The 19358-nt window shown below is 38.4% G+C and overlaps 1 protein-coding gene across 5 annotated transcripts in view; it reads left to right on the top strand.

Moving 5' to 3' along the window:
• The first annotated feature begins 3851 nt into the window (after positions 1 to 3851).
• Positions 3852 to 19358, top strand: part of LOC115218515 — a 40181-nt gene continuing 24674 nt past the window's right edge. For 2 of the 5 annotated variants that reach the window (XR_005001734.1, XM_036508445.1), the window contains exon 1: positions 3852 to 3899. Coding sequence is in view for 4 of the 5 variants with exons in the window: in XM_036508445.1 (XP_036364338.1) it covers positions 3890 to 3899 (10 nt within the window). In the remaining variant the exon portion in view is untranslated. Of the gene's footprint in view, positions 3900 to 10727; positions 11580 to 19358 lie in introns of all 5 variants that reach the window. The other 3 variants (XM_036508447.1, XM_036508446.1, XM_029788377.2) reach the window with 3 other exon arrangements.

Genomic DNA, 19358 nt, shown 5'->3' with positions numbered 1-19358 from the left:
CTTTCATCCTTTCGGGGTCGATAAATTAAGTTACCAGTTGCGTACAGGGGTCGATCTAACCACCTGTCCTCCACCCCCAAAATTTCGGGCCTTGTGCCTAGAGCAGAAAAGATTATTTGAATCCTTCCAATAAAGAAGGGGTTGGTTTCTAAAAATGAAACTAATTTCTATCACTCGTATTTGGACTACAAAGACGATAAGTACAACTTACTAAACAAGGAAGCCCTGTATATTTTTCTGTCAGCTCTTTTGTCACTTAAGCATTTACTAACATAACCTTTAATTATTAGCATAGATGTTAATTTGTAATCAGAGTAGAGAAGCTGAAGGTTTCGTAGCTGCAAGTTTCCTATAAATGTCCACATTTTCATTGATTTGGAAATAAATATTCATATCTGCAGGGCATTTGACCTCTAAGAGAGTATATGAATTTTCTTTTCGGTCCCAACCAACCGTATCAGGCCTGTTATGTTTATATTTTCTGAAAGTTTTGATGGGAGTGTCGATATACATATGCATGTATTCTATTACAAGGACATGGTTAATATTTATCCTAAGGGAGTCGTTTTTGTGAATGCCGTTGTATGTTGTTTTGGCAACAACATCATACTGCAATGAGAAGTAGTTCTTTGATGACATTTTGGGACAGATGCTCAAAACATGTTTAATACTATCTATAAAAATGTGTCATAATCGGCCTTTCAGTAGCATTTGGGAGGTTTAAGCGCTTCCCTCTTTTTTAATGCTTGAATATTTCGTAACTAGTCCCTGCTCTCGGATTTCAAAAGCGTAACCTTTGAAATATGACATGTAACGATTACGAGTCCAAGAGAGATTTTTCTTCATTTTGATATTAGCATTATCTAAGATGGGGAGCAGACAGAATAGTTAGCACGGTTGGCAAAATGCTCTGTGGCATCTCGTCTTTACGTTCTAGGTTCAAGTTCCGCCGAGGCCGACTTTGACTTTTATCCTTTCGGGGTCGATAAAATAAATACCATTTGAGCACTGGGGTCAACGTAATCAAATTATCACTTCTCCCGAAATTTATGGCCTTGTGACAAAATTTGAAACCGATATTAATATAACCTTTTCTTAGGATACAGAGTGTTTCTCTTCCAAATCTTTGATGGAGTACCTTAGTTCAGAAATTCCAAGATCGCATAATTCATTGGGCAGTGAGTATTTGTTGGGGAGTTTATCACCGACCTATAAGATTCTGTTCTCTTTACTTTTGAGCATTTGGTTGATGTATTCCATTTTGCGATTGTTATTGAACAGATGTTGTTAGACAACATCGTTGGACAAGGAAATGCTCTCTGCATTGATCTTAAGTCTCTCTCTGTTATTGTTATTATTGATGTTAAAGTTTCCAGCTGTGTAAACTTGTCTATAATGCTTTTTGTCCTTAGTGAATTCTTGTCAGTACAGTTGAGGAAATGTTATATGCTGTGAATCATCTACAAAAAAGATGTGGGGAATAAAAACAATTTTATTCTTTATTCGACTGAAGAATTGTGTTCCAGGATGAACCATTATTGTCTCTGAATCTTTAACAAGCCAACGAGCATTTAGCATCCCCACGTAGGGAACAAAATCAAATGCTTCTTTTGTAATCCAAGCAGACTGTAACAAAGTTTCTCATATATAACCACATCCCTGGTTATGCAGTTACTCGATCGCAATAACCAGAACTCCTTTATTCGCGGTTACTTATTTGAATTCTAATGATATTCATACTTTCACTATGATGCTGGTTAAACAAGTTCAGATACATTAAATTCTAGTTTGTAATTAACTGATAGTTTTTTTGCTTTTTTTGTTTTGTTTTGTTTTTTTGGGGGTGGGGGTGGGGTTATATTAATTTGGTTGAAAACAAACATCTGACAATAAAATGAGTCAGAAAAAGCGGTGAAATGGATGATTTGGAAATTGAGGAAGGGGAGTTAATAAAGAAGCTGGACAATTTCCCTATCTACAAATATTGGGACACAGATGAGAATAAAACTGTGTGAAAAGTGTCCGAATACAATATTTCAATATTCTGAAGAAGTGAAAAAAAAAAGTTATTAAAAACTCATCTCAATGAAAAGGGCATTATCTGTGTGATCAACATACTTGCCATGCCAGCCGTAACATATAGCTTTGTGCTATTGAATTGGAATGGGACAAAACCAGATTCTGTAAACAAGAAATCTACGAGGAAAACACACCAGACACTACACAGTAACTGTATATTCCTAAAGGACAAAGTGGTAAAAGATATCAGGAAACGGTATGCATGAAGGCACTTATTACCTTTCCCAAAATGGTATTGAATATTTATCTGCTTCAAAATCTGGGGAATTTTATGCCCGACGACGAATTTGCCAATTAAATGAGATTATGTAATCGATAATGAAGTAAGATACATTGATGAAGAATATCAATTAAAACCAATAAGCATTTCTCAAAATGCAACAGAATTTCCTTTTCAACTTTGTGTGTGTGTGTGTGTGTGTGTGTGTGTGTGTGTGTGTGTGTGTGTGTTGTGTGTGTGTGTGTTGGTGTGTGGGAGAGAGAAACAAACATAATATTTTAATTACGAGGCAAAATATTAAAGGGAATCATGAACAACAAAAAAAAAAAAAGAGAGGCCAATGTTTTTAACATCCAGTTTGAATATCTCGAGTAGAAATATCAACCACATCAATGATCATGCACACACACAGGGACAAATGGAAACAAGAATTAAAATATGCGTTATCCTTCACAAATATTCTTTTATACAAAAAAGTCCTAAGAACAGAATATTTTTTTCTGAAAGGACTAAAGCTTAATGGCATTTTTTCCACAAAACAGGTGCCAGCCTACTTCAATCTATCCAGAGGCTGTGAGAGGAGGTAACCTAACTGTTTTTGTTTTTTGTTCCTTCTCGAGCCATGCCTGGCTCATAAGGGCCGGTTTCCCGGTTTCCTTGGCGTATAGGTTCCCCACATGGACGGGACGCCGGTCTGTCGCAGGTGAGCTGCAAGATGCAGGAGGAAAGAGTGAGAGAAAGTTGTGGCGAAAGAGTCAGCAGAAGTTCGCCATTACATTCTGTCGGAGCCTGCGTGGAGCTTAGGTGTTTCGCTCATAAACACACACATTGCCCGGTCTGAGATTCGAAACCGCGATCCCTCGACCGCGAGTCCGCTGCTCTAACCACGAGGCCATGTGCCTCCACTTAACCTAACTGTGGTTAGTATTGACGTAATTTTCGGTGACGTGCAGCTAGTTGGAGTTACAAGTCCTTTTGAATCCATAACCACAAAACAATATCAGAACTGTGGAAGGCACGGGCAGTAAGACTTCAAAACTCAGCTTCCAATGTAGACGGACCAACAGCTATATATGTAGCAGTAAAAATCAATTAAAAGCGCGCTTTCAGCCCAGAATGTGGAGGCTTAGTGTTTAGGGTCTTGGATTCATGATCATAAGGTTGTAATTTCTGTTCCTGGACCGTGTGATGTGTAGTGTTCTTGAGCTAACACTTCATTTCATCTTGCTCCTGTCCGCTCATATATCATTGTAAGCCTCTATTCTACGTTATTTGCATTTTTATATCGCGTCTAATCGTTGTAACTCGGCAAGCTGGTTGAATCGTTAGCACTCCGGGCACAATACTTAGCACCATTTCGTTTGTCTTTACATTCTGAATTCAAATTCCGTCGAGGACGACTTTGCCTTTCATCCTTTCGGAGTCGATAAAATGAGTACCAGTTGGACAGTGGGGTTGATAGAATGAACTTATCCTTTTCCCGAAATTGCTGGCCTTGTACCAAACTTATTATTATTATTATCATTGTTGTTATTATTATTATTATTATTAGGGTGGTGCTTTCTTAGAAAACATACAAGTTTGGACAGCATGAAGAGTGGTATGTATTACGGTATTTTACAGTCTGAGTTCAAATTCCACTTAAGTCAGCCTTACATTTGACCCTCCGCACAAAAATAGTTTTAGCTTGCAGGTTTAGCCGTGTGCAAAAAATTTTGCTTCCAGCCACATCGTTCCAGATTGAATCCCACTGCGAGGCAACTGGGGCAAGTATCTTCTGGTATAGCCCTCAACCGAGAAAAGCTTTGTGAGTGGATTTAGTGAGCAGAAACTGAAAGAAACCCGTCCTCTGTGTGTGTGTGTGTGTGTGTGTGTGTGTGTGTGTAGTGTGTGTGTGCGTGTGGTGTGTGTGCGTGTGTGTGTGTGTGTGTGTGTGTGTGTGTGTGCTTGTCTTCACTTTTCTCTTTGTATTTGTTCATCATCACCACCACCACCTCACAACCAATGTCTGTTTGTTTACGTCTCCATAACTTAGTGGTTCGGCAAAAAGGGACTGGTAGAATAAATACCAGGCCTTTTAAAAAATAAGTGTTGAGGGTCGATTCCTTCGACCAAAACCCTTCAAGGTGGTGCCCCATCAAGGCTGCAGTCCAGTGACTGAAACAAAGGTTGCCCCTGTGGTAAAACTAGGGATGGCACTCCGTCAGTTACGACCGACGAGTGTTCCAGCTGACCCAATAAACGGAACAGCCTGCACGTGAAATTAACGTGCTGAGCACTCTACAAGCACGCGTAGCCTGAACGTAGTTCTCAGAGAGATTCAGCGAGACACAGAGCATGCGACAAGGCTGACCTTTTGAAAAACAACTCATTTTTGCCAGCTAAGGCGACTGAAGCAACGTGGAATAAAGTATCTTGCTCAAGGACACAACTAACCGCCGGGAATCGAACTCATGATTATAAGACTGTGAGTCGAATACCCTAACCACTAAGCCACGCACCTTCACGGCCTAAGATTTAAATCACTACTACTACTACTACTACTACTACTACTACTACTACTTACTACACTACAACTAACAACTAACAACTACTACTACTACTACTACTACCCTACTACTACTACTACTACTACTACTACTACAACAACTACTACTACTACTACTTCTACTACTACTACTACTACTACTACTACTACTACTACAACTACTACTACTACAACAGCAACTACTACTACTACAACTACTACTACTACTGCTACTACTGCTACTACTACTACTACAACTACTACTACTACTACTACTACTACTACTACTACTACTACTACTACTACTACTACTATAACTGTTATATCGAATAAGAGAATGTCCTAATTTTCGAATATAGTTCCCTAATAGCATATTCATCTCGCAACAGCAGCAGACAGAATTCATAATCATTAACATACCATTAGCAGAAATGAATCGCTAATTACATATTCTCCAGTTGATAGCACCAATAATTAGAAAAAAATATTTACTTTGTTTCCTTTCATTTTCCTTTCCCGAACATTCATGCCAGTTTTATCTTTCCTATCAAATAGAAGTCAATATATACATATGCTTTATGTAGGTATGTATATGTGTATGTATGTACGGTCGTGTAGGCGTGCATTAATTTGCATACACAAACACACGAGCACAAAATACACACAAACACATACATACAAACATACAATCATGCATACTTATGTGATTGTGGGGTGAGAAATTTGTTTTCGGACTATGTGGTTCTGGGTTCAGTCCCACTGCGTAGTACCTTAGCCAAGTGACCTCCACTATAGCCGGAAACTGAAAGAAGGCCGTCGTGTATATATATATATATACGTTTGTAGTGAAAAAAATTGATGAACAGTTTTAATATTATTGACTGTTATGAACATTTAAACTTGTCAATATCGAAATTTTTGAACATGTTTTTCTAATTCATAATTCTAAATTTGTCTGTTATGAATATTCAAAACTTGTCAACATTGAAACTTTTAAAGATGCTTTTCTAATTCATATTTTTTACCATGGATAAACAAAAAATATTGTTGAAACTAGTTTGGTATATAAGTAAATATATAAGTAAAGAATTTTTCAAATTTAGGTCCTTTTTCAAAAAATTTTTATTTGTATATATATATATATATATATATATATATATATATATATACATATATATATATACGCACGCACACACACACATACACGCACACACACGCACACACACACTCACACATATATATACACAGTATTTGTGTACTAATGCTATCATTAGTTTCATGTTAAGGAATATCTCAACAATAATCAAGCTTATCACATAGAACATCGGTGTTCGTCTCCATTTTGGATTAACGCACGAAAAATTACGAATACTCGTGTATTCTCATTACAAATGTAGACGAGTACCAACATTTGCATGAGGTACCTTTCAACAATTGTGAAGATATCTCACATGAAACCATTGGTTGCCTTGTTAAACCACAAATAAAGAATATTTGTCCACCTATGTGGCGTTGAGCACTCATTCTTACAGTTCGATTATAGTGTGTGCATCTCTTTCTCTCTCTATGAGGGGATCAGTGATAGAGGTAGACCAGGAAAACATGGGACAAGATGGTGACGCATGCTCTTCGAACTTTGGGCTTCACAGAGTCAATGACTAGTGACCGAAACCTTTGGCGATATGCTGTGCTTGAGAAGATCAGTCAAGACAAGTGAAATTGTAGTCGTGACTGATGCTGGTGCCATGTAACTGGCACGTAAAAAGCAATTTTCGAGCGTTGGACCTCACGGTGGCAAAGTGGCCGATGCCGGTGACACATGAAAAGCTCCCTTCAAGTGTTGGGCTTCACAGAGGCAATCACGAATGACCGAGATCGTGGCATTATGTCGTGTCTGAGAAGAAGACCCATGAAATCAAGGAAAATCGCAGTCGTGGCAGATACTGTGTCACGCAAATGGCATGCGTGCCGGTGGTACGTAAAAGCACCCATTACACTCTCGAAGTGGTTGGCGTTAGGAAGGGCATCCAGCCGTAGAAACCATGCCAAATTAGACTGGAGTCTGGTGCAGCCTTCCAGCTTGCCAACCCTGGTCAAACCGTCCAACCCATGCCAGCATAGACAACGGATGTTAAATGATGATGATGATGAGGAGGAGGAGGAGAGGAGGAAGAGGATGATATACACACGCGCGCTAATATGTATGTACGTGTGTCTACATCGGCTGACGTTTGTAATTGGTTCCTAGATATGTGACTTAACTCGAAAAACGACGTAACACACACACACACACACATACACACACAAAAATCATTTGAAATAATTTATTATTCTATGTCTATTTTAATGAATGGTTTTTATATATTTTTACATGTATTTGATTTATCTTTCAACTTCAGTATAGTTACATAGGTAGTTTTTTGATTGTTTGTTTTTTAATAATAGGCGCGGGAGTGGCTGTGTGGTAAGTAGCTTGCTTATGAACCACATGGTTCCGGGTTCAGTCCCACTGCGTGACACCTTGGGCAAGTGTCTTCTACTATAGCTTCGGGGCAACCAAAGCCTTGTGAGTGGATTTGGTAGACGGAAACTGAAAGAAGCCCGTATATATATATATAATATATATATATATATATATATATATATAATATATATATTATATATATATATATATATATAAGAAATTAAAAAAGGAAAATACGCACATTTACATAGTTTTAATATAATTTTTAGTATGTCAACCGGTTTTGCTATCGCTATTCATGATATTATGTTTTACTTATTTGAATATGTATTTTTTCTTAAGAAGAAATTTCGTCCATGTTGTGTTTGATGAAATTCACGAGTGAATGACTTCACAAGTAGATAAATGAAGGAAGGTAATTGGTTATCGTTATTATTGTTATTGTTGTGGGTAGGGGAGATAACTGTTCAGTTTTAGGTAAAACTGATATATATTCCCCTCCCATTACCTAAAACTGAACAGTTATCTCCCTTACCCACAACAATAACAATAATAATACGAAGTTAGATGTGGTATTCTTGTGTGTGTGTGTGTGTGTGTGCCATAGAAGAACACAAATAGAATTTAAAATTTACTACAACTGTTTCAGTAGCATTATAATGACGTATTCATAGATTACAACCTCAGATAAAATTTGAAACATGTATAAACATGCAAGGTATAATCTAGATGACCTATTGAACAACATTAGGTCATCTAGGTTTCGCTTTGCCTCTTTATACCTGTTTTAAATTTTACCAGAGAACGGTGTATTTATCCCAAGATGCAATGTATGAATGTACCATTAAGGGGCTACTGATACAGCTGTAGTAAATTTTAAACCCCATTTCTGTTCTTTTATATCAACGCCACGCTTGGAACCAACCATGGCTCAGATCTACGTTTTATATTGCATGTTGTACCTATATATAACCTATATAAATATTCCTGCACTATACTACCTCCGAATGATCCCTGATAATTGTTTTGGCTAACCGTGAACTCATTGTTATGGTACCTAACCACTTCTGACATCCTACGTTTTGATGCATGTACATTCTAATGTATTCCGTAACTAATCTATCTATCTATAGGAATAGACGGGGATGCAAATGCCTCAGAGACCTGCTCAGACGCTTTCAACTGTGTGACAGGTACCGACTCGACCACTCGAATGCGCCAACGTGGACATAGAGCGACCGAGATCGTATCTAGATAGGATACTGTGCAGGACAGTACATAGAGATAGCGTAGGATGTCCACAATTCCACAGAGTCAGCTACACAGATCACAAACTTGTGACATGTACGCTAGACTTAGGTAAGACACATAGGCAGGGTCCTGGGCACTGTAAACTAAACGCGTCTTTCCCATCGAGACAGGTTTTCAGAGACCGGATTTGCACACTAGTAAAGAGGGCTTTGATGGGAGCTATCATCAACAACAAATGGTGGTTAGCCCACAAGAGAGCTATAAAAGCAAAAGCGATTAGGTATAGCAAAGCACTAGCCATAGATAGAAACAGAGTAGAAGGTGAGCTAGTTAAAAGCTAGAAGAGGCAATTAGAAGCGGCATCGCATTCGACGTTTTGGCGGCGAGGTTGGCCCTCGACCAACGTTTCAACGCCAAACACGAAGGGTGTGTTGTCAGAGCTAGGATGCGTGCTCTAAGGAACGAAGGTGTTGGAGCCGCGAGAGAGGCCCTGCCCGGGTGGCAGATATGCAACAGGGCAACAAAGCCACCATTCGGTCTCTGGTAGATGAACAGGGGCGCGAATTACTCGAGCCAAGTAAAATGTGTGAGGCCTTTCAACAGCATTTTGCCCGACTGCTCGGGACGAGTGGCGGGCAAGAACGTAGGGTGGACTTCAGTGCCTACCTACACAGCCTGCCACGACTCTCGACAAGAGAGGTAGGGTGCAGCGAAGGTGCCATCACGGCGGCGGAAGTGCGGGACGCGATAGCAGAATGCTTAAGGGACAAATCGCCGGGTTTGGATGGTCTACCCTACGAGCTTTACTGTTGTATGCCAGACTTGTTTGGAGATGTCTTGGCAGCGGTGTACTGCAACTGGCAGCAAAACGGAAGCGTCATTGTGTCTAGCCACGAGCACATCGAGCTGGTCGGCGAGACACTGAAGACTACGAAGCGGTGACAGGAGCGAAAATCAACCGGGAAAAGTCAGTGGGATTGCGGCTCGGTACCTGGAGAAGCAAGCCCATGCCATCCACCAGCGCCTCCGTTTGGTACGGACCTCCAAATGAAGAACTGGAACGAGATAACGAGTAGGGTGGTCACTCTCGCCCGGCAATGGGCCGAGAGAAAACTGTCCCAAAAAGGTCGGGTGGAGGTGGCGAACACGTACATCGCGTCCGTCATCTACTACCGCCTGGCCGTCGTGCCGTGTCCCGACCCTACCATCACCAAACTAGAACGCATTCTCTTCCGCTTCTTGTGAAAAGGATGAGTCCTGATGGTCATGCGATCCATTTGCTGTCAACACCCGTTAAAAGGAGGGCTGGGCATGCCGTGGTTGATGATGCGCAGACACGCGCTGAGACTGCGACATCTCCGGCTCTACGTAGACGACGGTGAACAGGTGTGGTAGCCGTTTGTGAGGCACGCTTTCCTGCAACTCGTCTCCATGACCGAAATACAATCGTGGATCAAGAGAAGCGCTACCCGTTCGGGATAAGCATATGAACCCAGAAAAATTTAAAACGAAGTTACTTACTTGCAAATAACTGTTAACATGTGACATTATTGACCGAGGTTACCATGGTCTTTTCCGTAGGCTTTTTTTCCATGGATAAACCTTATCTGCTTCCCCTTTACACTTTACATCATGACATTTCTGTGATACGTGATCCCTATTGATCGTTTTTCTTTTCTTTTTTATTTTATTGTTTATTTTCTTTTTTCTTTTCTTTTTTTTTCCTTTCTACGATCCCTTTTGATCGAAAACCTACACCACTTCTTTTTTCTCCCCAAAAAGAAAAGCTCTACTTTGTGATTTGTCCCGTCTGTGTCCAGCTCTGTGTGGCTAATAAAGAAACATATCTGTCTGTCTGTCTATCTATCTATCTATCTATCTATCTATCTATCTATCTATCTATCTATTTATCTATCTATCTACCTACCTACCTACCTACCTACCTACTACCTACCTACCTACCTACCTACCTACCTACCTCTTTGTATATCTGTCAGTGTGTTTGTGTCTAATTGTCTGTTTGTCTGTCTCTCTATCTGTCTGTTTGTCTGTCAATCCATCTGTCTAACTGTCTATCTCCGTATCTCTGGATGTCTGTTTACATATCTGTCGGTCTATGTATGTACGTATGTATGTATGTGATAATGTGATATATAGTTATTGATTTGTGTTTTTCTGTTTCACAGGAAAAGCAGACCCAAAATTTACAGTGGAAATTGATATACAGAAGTTAATTGAAGATTTTGTTTGGGAAAAGTTTCTGGATAGTCGTTTTACGCTTCTTAGATTTTTCTATAACCGAAATGCCTATGATATTGAAATTCGGTGGAGTTACTTTAGCTTCAAGGATGTTTTTAAATTTGAAGATGCCCCGCAAGAAGAGCCAATAGAATCCCACACTCATTACTCAACCATATACACGTGCAAGAGAACCGGACCTCAGAGTCATACATTCAACGCCCAGGGTTCGCAAACTGAGTCTCAGTTGATAAAATTACAAAATAATTACAGTATTGGAGGAAAAGTATCGATAAATGTAGCAGGATTAGAGTTCAATGCCGGTGGCGAACACCAAAGTGGCAGTGAAAGCAAGATAGATACGACAACCTCATGGTCGGATACCATCGAGTTTAAATTGAATGAAAGAGATTCCGCTAAAATAGATGTAACAAATAGAAAGGGAAAATCAAACAAAAAGTTTATAGTGAAAACTATTTTACGATTGAGACCGACACGCCCTGGATGGGGAGCTCCTGTGATTGTTAGAAAGAAATCTAACCGTAAGGAAGTGTTTGCATATGAAATTATCTCATTCAGACAGCTGTTTGAAGCGTATAGTGAATGTGCAGACTTGGTGGAGATTCGACCGCAAGCTCACTTACAACAATTCGAAGACGGCAACAGTCAATATTATGATGAGGTTTATATATTTTCCAGAGGAATATTGATAAGTCAAGAGGAAAAACGGACTGTTGACGTAGCTCCCAGCGACGCGGAATAATTATAAAGTGATCATTATTTCACAATTTGGATTCTTTGCCATCAAATTTGAATTCTTTGCAATCAAATTTGAATACTTTGTAATCAAATTTGTATTCTTTGCAATCAAATTTGAATACTTTGTAATCAAATTTGTATTCTTTGCAATCAAATTTGAATTTTTCCATTGGTGCTCAAGCCTTGAAAAAAGAAAAGAGTTAAACTACATCAGCCGTTAGGGAATACATGTCTATCTTATCTAACTCGTCCTGTAGAGTCCACCAATTGATATCTGAAAAGTTCGATGTCATAACTCATGAACACTGCGATAGCTTCTACCAAATGATGCTCCATTACGTCGACCAGTCTGGACAAGGGAAGATAATAGAAAAAGAATCATTCGTTTATTATCTCCCCTTGTTCAGGTCGGTCGACGTAATGGAGCATCATTTGGTAGAAGCTATCGCAGTGTTCATGAGTTATTACATCAAACTTTTCAGATATCAATTGGTGGACTCTACAGGACGAGTTAGATAAGATAGACATGTATTCCCTAACGGCTGATGTAGTTTAACTCTTTTCTTTTTTCAAGGCTTGAGCACCAATGGAAAAATTCAAATTTGATTGCAAAGAATTCAAATTTGATAGCAAATAATCCAAACTAGATGGAAAATATCTATATTACGCTATAGAAAATCCATATTATAATCTAACTTTAAATTTTTCTTTTTCCTAACATTAATTTTTTATTATTTCTAACTTTAAATCTTTCTTATTCCTAACATTAAATTTTTCTTATTCTAATTTTTTTAAATAAAGCATGGTGAACAAAACAAGACAACTAATATCATTCTTTGTTTCCCTAAATTCTAAACCATTTTTTCACCATTTCTTGCGAAGACCAGCATTGGTTTTTGTTTTTGTTATTTGATTTCCATTGTACTACAAAGTCAACGCGATTAAAAGCCATTTTATCACCCTCACTCTCATCATCTCTCTTCTCTACACATGCATGTATGCATATATGCAGGGTAATTCAAATTGAATGGTGCAAAAATACACATAATTGATTAGGTTATGTAGGCACAGGTGTGGAAAGGGCACGGTCCCACTTTAATCAACTGTAACTTAATAAAACGTGGAGATTTAATATTTTATATCGCATCTATATTTTTGCAATATACGAGTATACATTAAAACCATTGACGTTATGTTTTCTTTTTGTACCATTCAGTTCCATTTACCCCGTGTATATATATGTGTATGTGTGTGTTTGTGTGTGTGTGTGTGTGTGTGTTGTGTGTGTGTGTGTGTGTGTGTGTGTGTGTGTATATATATGTGAAAACTCAAGATAGGAAAGTAAAACTCCCATAGAAAGCCCCAGAGGAAAATTGCCAATATCCATAGAGGCTCCACCAATATCCCAACTGTCCTGAGGAACTTGGTCACAACCAACAGCAGCAGAATTTCTAAGCTATTGGAGAACAGAAAAGAGCTTCATCAAGGATGCACTGCCATTCTAACAAAGCACTAAAAAAAAGGTTACTTTTTTGACAAGTTAAGAATATAAGATCTCCTACTCAAATCCAAATCCGAACACAAATAGAAAAAGCAAGGCAATCTGGTATTTACTATCCAGCCTGGATATTTCCACTAGCATAGCTAGGAGTTTCCTATCGCTAATCAGGTACTATTCTCCAAGAACCTACAAGTATTGTGAACTCTTTAATTCTCATAATGTTAATGTAGTTACTCATGTTTTGATAAGAATTGCTTCCAATATTCCATGCCACAATGGAAGCAAAACGTGCACGTACACAGATTTTATCCCACTTCCCGGCATATAACAGTCAAAATCCTGCCAACACACCTCTAAGAGGGTTGTGTTTTTCAAAGGTTGTTGTCTATAAAACCACCTTCACACCAACTGATGACATCTCGAGACACTATATAAATATAACAGTCAATGATTTCAAGGCACGATTTATGCCACGTATGCATTCTTTCAGATTTGGGGACATGCAAGAACCATCACTTTCTTGTCCTGCTTCATCTGGAGACTCCAGGAAAAAGGAAACGACTTTCCCAACAATACATGGGGTATTTTTTGACAAGGTTTCCCTTAACTCGACTACAATCTGTACTTGTCGAGTCTGCTTTCACAAGAAACTGCATATACTGTCAAAGAAAAATAAACTCGTCAAGTTACTGGCCACTAGGAATCCAGAAATACCAATGTAACCATAGCTAGCCCACGAACAAGTACATAGTGTATAATCTCCGTCTGCATGCATGGGATTATTATCTCTACAGTGTACTAGTGTTCAGATTAATTTGTCAAATGTAATGCTTGTCTGTTCACATCAATTTTGATTTATTCAGGTTCAAGTGGGGTTTTCACAATATTTGCTTGTAACTTTGTTAATTTTCTACATACAGATTTGAAATTTTGTAAATTGGTGCTTATATGCCAGTGGATTATAGTTACGTAATTTTAGCTGATCTTTCTGATTAAATTTTGCTTTTATGGGCAGGTAAAAATTAATTAACAGAGGTAAAAACAATATCATTATGAATAAACACTAAAATTCATATTCATAATACATCATACCTGTTTGATTTGTTACTAAAATTATCCCAGATGTTAACCACCACCAATTTAGCATTTTTAAAGATGAGGTACATTAATTTGAATTAATTAAAATACAGGTGTAATCGGTACAAGATTTTATTCTTTCTCTATATTTCATTCAGATATTTTCATTGAAAATAAAGTACAAAATTCTTTTACTAGGCAATATACCTATTTCTTTACTACCCACAAGGGGCTAAACACAGAGAGGACGAACAAGGACAGACAAACGGATAAAGTCGATTATATCGACCCAGTGCGTAACTGGTATTTAATTTATCGACCCCGAAAGGATGAAAGGCAAAGTCGACCTCGGCAGAATTTGAGCTCAGAACGTAACGGCAGACGAAATACCGCTAAGCATTTCTCCCAGCGTGCTAACGATTCTGCCAGCTCGCCGCCTTACTAGGCAATATACCATTGGCTACGTACTTTTATACAATTTAATGAAATCATTTACGTAACAGAATGCATCTAATAAAAAAAAAGTTCATTAACAGGTGAGACAAAGGTGAAGACAGGTGTGTAACATACTGAAAATTGATATGTATTTCTCCCTTTCACATATTATTTATAATAAAATGAAAAGGAATATATGATAAAATAATATAGTTACAAAACAATATAGTTATGATATATTTCTGTCATGAAACTGCCCAAAGCACCCTTTACACAAGGGCTCGTATACGCAGTCTCAATTTGATACCCTTTTGCAGTTTTTTCTTTTTTGCAGCGAACACAGTCTGCAAACTTTTTTTCGTCTATTTATCTTTTCGACTTTTATGAAAGTCAATATTTTCTCTGTTGACATCCACCTCAGTTAATTTTGCTTTTCTCCCAGTTCTGTGCTTTCTAGGAGAAAAGCCCTCACGTAACTGAGATGCGATGTCAACCCGAAATTTTAAATGGTCATAGCCCTTTGGTGGTGGAGGTACCTAGTGGTTTTTTACATATACAATATATGAATTAACTATAGTTAAATTAACTAAAAACTACAAAATATACCTCCACCATTTCTTCCCAGGTCGACCAACTGGGTAAATTGTCCAATATTGGTCACATTTATCAACCCCCAACCATATATTTGTTATAACAAATATTCACTCAGGGTTTCCCCTCAGAACCAACAGCAGGTTGTTCATTAGTAGACAGAAATAAAATCTGTCTTTCGTCTTTGAAAGCAGTAGCTGATAAATTTTCCTTTTGCATTTGTAAAATGTCCCCACATTTAAAAATTTTTTTTTCACGGTTGCCCGTAACAGTACTGCACGTGTAAGTACTTACACGGACAAGATTTTCTGCCAAAGCCACTGAAGAAAAAAACCCAGTCAAAATAGAGGTGTCGGTGCTGGTGGTGAAATGATTCCGTAAGAGACCATATTACATCATGTCCCAATCCATATGGTCTGTTTCTATTATATTTTTTACCTGTGTAAACATCGAAGTTTACACAATATCCAGTGTCTGATTGACAAAATTCCCATACCTTGATCCCCCATTTAGTGGGTTTGGCAGGCACGTACCGCCGGCCGAAAATGTACTCTACCCTTATAGCCTATCATGGCTTCATCTACACTGAGATTTTTCCCAGGTAGATACAAAGTTTTATAACTGTTAAAGAGTAAATCAATTTCAGGACGTACTTTGTACAGGGGATCGTAGTTTTGGTCGTTTTTGCTGGGGGCATTAGCAGAATAAATTAAATGTAAATACTGAGATATTTTCGAATACCTCGTCTTCGACATTATACTTGCGATATACGGATCGCCATACCTTATATCAAGACTCCAGTAGTTCCACAGTCGCGGAAACTGTTTAACACCAATTGGCTGCCATAGCGGATCGTTTCTTCCGCGAATAGAAATTATACGTTGAGCATATTTGTTTGTTTCCTCCATAACAGTTTCAAAAAAACTTTCTGAATAAAAATAAAAATAAAAATAGCTGGTCCAATGGTTGAGCATCAGGAGGTAAATTGTGTTGCGGACCAGTATTTTCTGTGAAATCAGGAATAGTGATTGATGTTGTAATCTTTGAACATGTTGCCATGTTTACGATATCATTTTCATCACTTTCATTTTTACCACTTTCGTTCTCAAAATTTTCCTCGTCCGACGAATATTCACTCATATCGATATCAGATTCGTCCGCAGACAAAATACTCTTGCTTTCGTTTATATTTTCTATATCGTCAAGAGTAAAACTAAGGTACAGACTTCTCTCCAAACGTTGAAACAACCATGTGGTCTAAACAATTTCACAGTATTTATACTTAAATAGAGGCGGGAAAGGCTTCATCTCGCATCATCTCAAAGCTACGAACATTTAATAACATGATTCGATTAATTTTTTAGCGATTTCGTAGAGCAGTCGGATACAGCCGGATTTGGCCGGTTTGAACAAATAAAGGGGAATTAATTTTGGCCGATTTTTGCCGGTTTGAACACCTGGCTATATTCACATCACTCAGCCCTGCTTGGAATGCAGTCTTATATGTAACTTGACCATCAAAACCTGCCACTGACATTGCTGAAAGATCAAATCTACAATGGGCTAATTACCTGACATCAACATCCTATCTTTTCTACAGCGTGAAGTCAACCATGAAACAATCATTTTGTCACCTGATTGCAATGTGCACGTGACCTGAATTGGCCAACGAAGGTTCAAATATCTTAAGCTATAGCCCAGAGTGAAAAGAATTTCTTTAAAATTCTATTCACTCTCGTTCTGTACGGTCTCAGGATGTAGACAAGTTGTACTCCCAGGAAATTTTAAGAAAGTGGAGTAGAGTTAACTTTTATTAATTATATAGGAGTGGCTGTGTGGTAAGTAGCTTGCTTACCAAGTGACTCACTTCCGCTTCCGTTTTGTGTTAAAGTGATTGAACATTCAGTGATTGAGCATTCAGTGCGTCAGGGTGTCCCCTGCCCCCGCTTTTGTATGTATTGGCTCTAGAGCCATTGCTGCCGAAGATGGAGGCACTAGGGGACGCGCCGCATGATCCATGGTGTGGAAGAGGAGTTACGGCGTATGCGGATGACATCTCTATCGTCAAAAACAACGAGGCGGTGGCAGGAGCAAAGGTTAACAAGGACAAGTCGTTCGGTTTGCAACTATATATATATATATGTATGTGTGTGTATATATATATATATATATTATATATATTATATATTATATATATATATATAGGCATATACACATACATATATATATATATAGTTATATATATATATACATGTATATATATGCATATATGGGTACAGGACATCACAAAATGTAAACAATATGAAATGCGAAAACATGAAATCCGAAATAGGAAAAACAGCATGAAATACGAAGGCAAACCTTTTTTGCGAATAACGAGAGAAATAAATGGAAATCAAGACAAGTAACAAAAAGAACAACCCTTCATCAGTCGTCAGCTGTTTATCTACTCCTCATTTCGAGTAATTCGCGACAATATGTACCTTCGAGAAAACTCTTGCTCCCGCAAACCAAAATAAAAATTTTGAATTTTGCGGAGGGTCAAAGTTGGTAACAAAAACAGGACAGTGAAATAGATAGTGAGGACTGCTAAGCCAGACGGGGTAAGGTGGCGAACGATGAGGAACATTCTTTGACAGGAGAAAAGATAGGAGAGGAGACAGACAAGAATACGTCTGGTCTGTGCAACAGACAGGAAGAAAAGAAAGATGAAAACGTGTGGAAAAAGATGGACGATGGTCACGTGTGAACAACGAGAGAGTAAAGGAGGAAGAGGGAGAGAGATGGGGACAGATAGAAAACGGTGAAGAGGAGAAAAAAGAATTATAGAAAGAATGAGAGGGAAAACGAATGGGAGAGAAAGAGAGTAGAAAAGAATTAGAGAAAGGAAGAGAGAGATAGAGATAGAGATACGTACAGAAGAGAGTCGCATCAAAATTATTAAGATAAACTTATTTGGAAATGGATTGCGTGGCATTCATTTATATAATATAAATAATATATATATTATATATAATATATATATATATATATATATATAATATAAATAAAAAAAAACAATATATATATATATATATATATATATATATATATATATATATATAGGCATATACACATACATATATGTACATACTGACATGCAATATATGGGTACAGGACGTCACAAAACGTAAACAACATGAATACGAAAACTTGAAATCCGAAATACGAAAAATACCATGAAATACGAAGACAAACCATTTTTTGCGAACAGCGAGAAAAAAACAAATGGAAAATAAGACAAGAAACATAAAGAACGACCCTTCTTCAGTTGTCGGCTGTTTATCTACTCCACATTTCGAGTAGACTTTGACGAGACAGTATTTTACTGACTGGAGCCTGCCCAGCTTTAAGCGAGTGATTGCTGTTCAATGAGATCCGAAAATCTCTCCCACTCTCAGGAACAACATCTGGTGCCTTGCTTTACGTCATTGATTGAAGGCTTATCCCCGCTAACTGCTACTTCCCGTGTTGTAGGCGTAGCTGGATTGTCCTCTCCGGGTGGATAGTGCGGATGTGTTGATGAGTAATGTATAGTGGTGGTCGAATACAAGCCTAGGTGATGTGTTGAGGGAGACAGAATGATACCTATGCAGCATATTCCCTCTCTTCACAACACTGCTGGGTCCAAAGGAACAGTAGGGTTGTCACAGTTTGACAGAAGCCCTCTTACGGGAGCTGCCAGGACGAAGTTGTAATCAACGATGAACTGCCTTATGGGCTCCAACTCCGGATTTTCCCTCGAGAGTTACGCTTGAAGCCTTCCCATGACTGGGTATTACTGCAAGGCATCAGAAGTTCAGAGTCAGAGTTTTCCTTCTCCTAGATGGACTGTCTACCAAGGTCGATAACTTCCATCTGTCCTCATGTGGCAGGTAGCATTGAGTTACTTGGTAGCCAGTAGCAGGAAAAATCAGGGAAACGAGAAAAATCAGTCCTGACTGTAACATAGATATGTACATGCTATTGGATGGTCGTTGACTCACATCAGTTTCTCCCTACATTGACAGGTTTTTGTTTTTTACCCTGCAGGATGTCCAGTAATCCCCTCCCTAACCAAGCAAGCTTGGTGAAGTTGCTGGTGTAGTCTCCGGCGATCCAAGTTTTAAGAGACTAAGAAGAGGGTGAAAAAGTAGTTGACCGGACAAAAGAACAAGCGTATCGTTTAAGACAACTT

Source organism: Octopus sinensis, linkage group LG13, assembly GCF_006345805.1.
Source record: "Octopus sinensis linkage group LG13, ASM634580v1, whole genome shotgun sequence".
NCBI classification, from domain to species: domain Eukaryota; kingdom Metazoa; phylum Mollusca; class Cephalopoda; order Octopoda; family Octopodidae; genus Octopus; species Octopus sinensis.
The sequence above is the reverse complement of the archived record's forward strand: the minus strand, read 5'-3'. Positions and strand labels throughout refer to the sequence as shown.